At 46.8% G+C, this 6299-nt stretch overlaps 1 protein-coding gene across 1 annotated transcript in view; it reads right to left on the reverse strand.

Annotated features, from left to right (window-relative positions):
* Positions 1–3603, reverse strand: part of efna2a (ephrin-A2a) — a 63221-nt gene extending 59618 nt beyond the window's left edge. The window contains exon 1 of the mRNA XM_071915673.1: positions 3461–3603. Coding sequence (XP_071771774.1) covers positions 3461–3603 — 143 coding nt within the window. The remainder of the gene's footprint in view (positions 1–3460) is intronic.
* Between the last annotated feature and the right edge of the window lie 2696 nt (positions 3604–6299).

The raw sequence follows: 6299 nt of genomic DNA on the forward strand, positions 1-6299 counted from the left end.
TACCGTGCAGCATCACATATCTCATCACAACAGCAGGATGGACAACACTCTGCGTGTGTGTGAGTGCCGCTCCCCGCCGTGACCAGAAGTGGCCGAAGCTGTTTGAATTGGATTATCTCATACATTTTCTATTATCCAGCGAGACCTTGAAAGAGAAGGCCTGCAGAGAGCCAGAGCTCTTCATATAAAGAGTTTGACCAATTTGCACTACGCCTCCTCTCTCTTAACTAAGATTTTTTTTTTTTTGAACTCATTGTATTTACCTCGGTTTATCCAGGTTAGTCTCGCTGTGATCAAGACTCTCTTTCACAGACATGCCGAAGGATAGCAGCGGCACAATTAATTACAGGTGGAAAACATTTCATTATAGGTAATTTAATGAAAAAGTGAGAGAAAGAGAAGTGGAGCAAACAAGAGGGAGGAGGGAGAGGGAAAGAGGACAAACAGCGGCACAATCCTGAAGCAATCGACTTCATCGAAACATCGACAAATATCGACAGCACTGGCAGAAAATATGGAGCTGACAGTGTCCTCCGTAACCATAGAGAGAAGCCAAGCGCTGTATAAAAATCTATTGGCGTAGAGACACAAGATACCTGGCAACAGCCATGACGCAGGTTTGTGGAGCTAACATGCCTGCCACTGGCCTCCGCAATGTCCAAACTCTGTCTATGGCTCCTTCTGGACCATCGAGCCTGTGTCTATGTGTGTGTGTGTGTGTGTCTGTTCTTGTTTTGCTATCTTTATGAGAACCAGTTTGAGTTTTAGACATTCAGACTGAGGCCGTTCATGCAAAGTGCGGCTATTTTGGCTGATCATCACATCTTCAGGACGCTAGTTAAGGGTTAGGTCTTGGGTTCACAGTTAAAGGAACACACCAAGTTTTTTGAAGATTGGCCCATTTGTCAATTTAACCATTTAGTGATGAGAACATAGACACCAAAATCAGCCATGCGCCCCCAGTAGGTCATACACTCTGGTGCTCCATGCTGCCTCTTTAGCTGTGCTGAGTGATAGTAGGCAACTGGCATTATCCAAAGTAAGAAGAAAGCAAGAATGCAAGAACAGAGAACGCATCCTTACCTGAGATGAACTATGTGCTCGACGTCATGCAATCAATTAAGACACACAGCTGTTTCCATTTCCCCAGCTGCTTCAGCCGTCTCCAAACTACAGGCAATAGCGCTGTTAGGGCGTGATGCATTTTTCTCGCAATTAATTTTGGGGCTTCCCATTTGTTTTTGTTGGCCAAGTCGCCGTTTAACGCTGCCTAGTTTGGCAAATCAACTTCCGGATCTTTACCTGTCCTCGATCCTGAGTTTGTTAGTTTGGAGTCATACTTCTGCCATTAGATATCATGTCAAATGCATCATGGGGGACACAAGAACACACAAGGAAGCATATAGAGAGAGAGACCCAGAATGTTAATTTTATATCATATTTTGTGTAAAGTTCACCAGTCTCCTCCACAAAACTGCTTTACTTACCACTTAGATTTAGAGCTGCAAATTCTCATTTTCTTACTTTTGAGATTATATTTTGCTATGTTATGTTATGTATGCTATCACTTGGCACAGTGTATGCTACAGTGCTACAGTGTTTGCATGGGGCGAATGATGCACCGGGGACACGTGCATGATTTTTGGTGTCTGTGTTCAGCTTGCCAATGGGTCAATTTCCCAAAAAACTTGGCGTATTCCTTTAGGTCTAGAATTAGATTTAGGATTACGTTAGGGTTAGGGAATGAATGTTGTCAACGGAAGGTCCTCACAAGTACAGCAGGACAACCGTGTGTGTGCGCGCGTGTGTGTGGAGAAAAAAGCGCAGCATGACCAATGACAGTGCCAGAGACTAACAGGGGGAACCAACTTCGCTGGGGCTCCAGAGCCTAGATTCATTGCTTTAGTACCAATGCATTTTTGATGTGCCTCTTTCTACTTCAACTTGTTCACATGACCCTGACGGAATCGCAGCGCCGACAGCAACCGTCCATATAGCTTAAATTTACCCTATGACGTTTGCATGTGTTTGTGTGTGTGTGTGTTTGTGTGTGTGTGGTAAGAAAGACGGAGCGAGAGAGAGAGAGAGAGAGAGCAAGAAAGACAGAACGAGAGAGAGATGAAAAAAAGAGAAAGAGAGAGAATGTTCCCTCTTGCCTGTTAAATATTTGAGGAGCCTTCTGTGGAAAAGTGATGCAGTCAGAGACAGGCCTGTTAGCTCAGTGTGTGTGTGTGCGTGCATGTGTACGTGTGTGAGTGTGTGTGTATGAGTATGTGTGTGAGTTGCTGTATGTGTGTATGGGTGATGCAGAGAGAGACAGGGCCGTTAGTCGGACTAATTCAGCCGTGAGCGAGCGAGAGGGAGCACTTTCACTGTTTATTTATCTACCTGGGAGAGAGAGAGAGGGCGAAAGAGAGGGAGAGAGAAAGAGAGGAACGGAGAGAGAGAGCGAGAGAGAGAGCGAGAGAGAGAGAGAGAGAGAGAGAGGCTGGCCAGGCTGTCACAAACCATTAGACAGACGGACCCAGTGTGCTCTGCCCCATGTCAATGAGAGAGGCCCGGCTAAAGACAGCCGTGTGTGTGTGTGTGTGTGTGTACATGTGTGTGAGAGAGTGTGTGCAGCCTTGTGTGTGTGTTTATGTCTCTGTGTCTGTTTATTTATGGGTGTGCTTTTCGCACAAGTACTTGCAGTTGAGGGAAAATAATGTGTGTGTGTGTGTGTGTGTGTGTTGGCACTAGTCCCCGAAATTGGCAGAATAGAGGTAAGGGTTTTATTTGTGTCTGTGTGTGTGTGCGTGTGAGAGAGAGAGGGAGAGAGAGAGAGAGAGAGAGAGAGAGAGAGACAGAGAGACAGAGAGAGGAAGAGAGAGACAGAGAGAGAAAGAGAGAGACAGGGAAAGACAGGGAGAAAGGAAGAAAGAGAGAGACAGAGAGAGAGAGAGAGAAAGAGAGAGTAAATCTCTAGACATTGATGAGAAGAGGAGGCAGGATGCCCTCATTGTCTAAGACAAAAGGAGCTCCCTGTGCCACAGAACAAAATATCCACAGCGTGCGTGCACACACACACATACACACACACACAAACTAAAGCCATTTGCGTCTGTGTGTGTGTATGTGTATGTGTGTGTGTGCCTTGCTCGCTCATTGTAAAAAACGCTCCATCAACATCACAATGCTCAGCCAACACATCTCAAAGAGGAGAAATATGACAGGTTTCCACTGGTGAACCAGGGAGGAGGAAGGGAATAAAAAAGACTGATGTGGTCAGACAGCATCATATATAAAGGGGGGGGGGAAACTATAAAATGTGGAGTGCTGCTCAGATTTCAAGGTTCAGCCTGCTAGGAATGCCAAAACACCAAGCGATGTGTCAGTCAGACAGACAGACAGCCTAGACACACACACACACACACACACACACACACACACACACACACCTATAACTCCTACAGACACTCACTTGGGGTTGGAGCTGTTCCAGTAGACAGCGTGTCTATCAAATATGATCTTCTCCTCTGCCCAGACGGACACCCAGGACAGGATGGTCAGCAGCACCACCTCCATCACGCACCTCTGACCGAGCTGGCACAACATCACAGACATCCAACGGGGATCGCTCTCTCTCTAACTGGGATCGGGCTTTCACTGCACTGCTGCGCCGGCAGAAATCCTCTCTAGATCATTAATGTCCGTCTGCGCGTCTTTGGGCAAATCGGGTCGGCGGTTCATGGAGCGTTAATTGGCTTGATGCGAATTCCGATAAGCCGATGGGGTGTTTCAAGTCATGCTGGATCGTTAAATTTCACTTTAAAACTTGCTCGGCCGCGGACAAACAGCCTGATTCACATGTTATTTACACGCGCGTCGTCGGCGGGATGCTGCGAGTGCGTCTCCTCTGCAAGGTCCGAAACTTTTCTCCCATTACGCGCAGCCGAGCAGAGATGCGCCACCTGGATTAGGTCTCCTCCTTCCAGAAAAAAAAATAAAAAAAATAAAAAAAAATAATCACACTCCGAGATTTGTAATATTACTCACGTTGATAGTGTTGCTCAACATCAGACCTGAGACACCGTCAACCCCGGCCGTCATATTTATTTACCCAGATCTCGGTGTGGGGTTATTCAGCCCCGGCGCACGCTTTGTTTCCCTCTCCTCACAGCGCAGGACGAAATCTCCTCCTCACAGATTGACCAAGAGCCTAAACCAGACTGAAAACTACATCCACTTGACCTTTTTTTTTTAATTGCAGTTCAAGGAAATACATCCCTAATTGACGAGCACGCTCCAATTCCTTTTGTGGCCACGCTTATGAAACCACACGGGAACTGCGAGACAACAGCATCCCTCTCGCACACTACGAGGCTCTCAGCATCTCAACTTGGTGATCCCTCTCTGCCGCCGCTGGCTCTGATCCAATGTGACTTCGCTCTCGGTGCGCCTTTACTTCCCGTGCGTCACGCTGACCGGCGCTGCTAGAGAGACCCGCGGCTTTAATCCAAACCTGCTCCCATGCAACCTCCACCTACGGCGACAACAGCGCTCACCGGCACCCAGATTCACTGTAAGTAACCCCCCACCTTCTCCCTCTCCCTCTCTCTCTCTCTCTCTCTCTCTCCCTCTCTCTCTGTGCGGGCGGGGCCGAGCCGTGCCGTGCCGTGCCGCGCCGTGCCTCACACCCTCTGGGGACTCGGGCTGGCTGGCTGACTCACTGCGCCCGCACAGCCAGAACCGAGATGTAGTGGAAGCTAAACCCACCTCAACTCACTTTACCCACATTTTCTTCAAAATTGCGAAATAGTTTTCTGCAACGCTTTTCAGGCTGGCAGAAATCTTTTAGCACATAAAATCACAGTGTGTAGGCAGAGTAGCTAGGAGCCTCTCAAACTGAGGAAAGTATATAGATAATTCATCTGTTTTTATTTGTGATTGTTTGCCTCGTGATTCTCGCAAACTGGAGGTCATGGTTTGTTTACCACTACAACCGTCCGTCTGACTGAAGGCGCTTGATTTGCATCGCAGCCTGAATATAAAGCGCCTTACATAAAGTTCACAATGTGTAGCTGGTCTTTGTGTGTAAAAGGTGCGGACTGATGGATGGGCGCAGAGAGAGAAGGCGCCTGATGGATCGGTGGAACACTGGAGTCATTTTCCATCAGTGTCCATTAGGCCCAAAGGGCAAGCAGAGGCAGCACCGACTCCAAAACCTCTGAGCCATAAACCTCCAGATAGCTCTGTCTGACAGAATGCTGCGATCCCTGCTCTGTCGTGTGTGTGTGTGTGTGTGTGTGTGTGTGTAGGCTACAATGCAAAACACATCCATCTTAACAAGTCATTTAGTCTCATATTCAGCCATAAAACTTATTTAAATCAAGAAAACCATTCTGCCATCGGGGTGAGGTAATTGCACTTGTTTCCATTGCAGTTTAAAATGTTTCGGGATTCTTCTAGCAGCATGTGCTAATATGTTGGAACAAGGCAGAATAAGGCTGATCACTCCACTAGTATTAAGAAAATCCTTGCAACAAGTTGATTTGTATTGGAAACAAGTTAAATTATCTCACCCCTCTGGCAGATTTTGTCACTCGCATTGAATAAAATAGGATTTTCAGACTCAATACCAGAGGAAATGACTTAAGTGGATATTACTTGCAGAGTAGACTGCAAACTCTCAGCAGTAACGAGAAGACTGTTTTCCAAAATGAGCCCGACTGACTTGTCCTAACGTTCCCAATCCTAATAGGCCCGTGTTATAATTTTAAACCGTGAACCTTTCTGCAGCTCCATCTTTCACATCTTATTGTGCCTCTCGGTTGGATCCTTTATGCAAAGTGTCCTAGTTTTTCGATGCCCTGCTCTGCCTGCAAAGTAATGCCTATAATTTGGGCTGCATGAATTCAGGCAGGGAGCGAACCCATGCACCCCCATAACCCAAATACAGCTGCATGTTGTCCGCCTCTGTGGATGAATTATTCAACATCTGTCTGGGGCGTGCATATGTAAACAGGTGGATAGTCTCCTGATGGCTTTTTTAAGGGGAGCCACTATGGACTAAAGACATCATTCACCTTATGCTCAGGCTTATGCTCCTCTGCTGTATCACTCTAAAAGTAATTCTAAATCTCATATAAGCTGTGCAGACTAAACATTATTACATGAATTCAGATGTGAGGGCTTCTTAAGCGATCCTAAATGTCAGTGAATGTGGGCCGGAGAGTGGATGTATGTCTCTGTAACAGGGCCTTTAATCCTGGAATAGCTAGCTGGTTAAATCTGAGATTGCTCTCCACTTAAACTCCACT

This window comes from Centroberyx gerrardi, chromosome 17, assembly GCF_048128805.1.
Source record: "Centroberyx gerrardi isolate f3 chromosome 17, fCenGer3.hap1.cur.20231027, whole genome shotgun sequence".
Lineage (NCBI taxonomy): Eukaryota > Metazoa > Chordata > Actinopteri > Beryciformes > Berycidae > Centroberyx > Centroberyx gerrardi.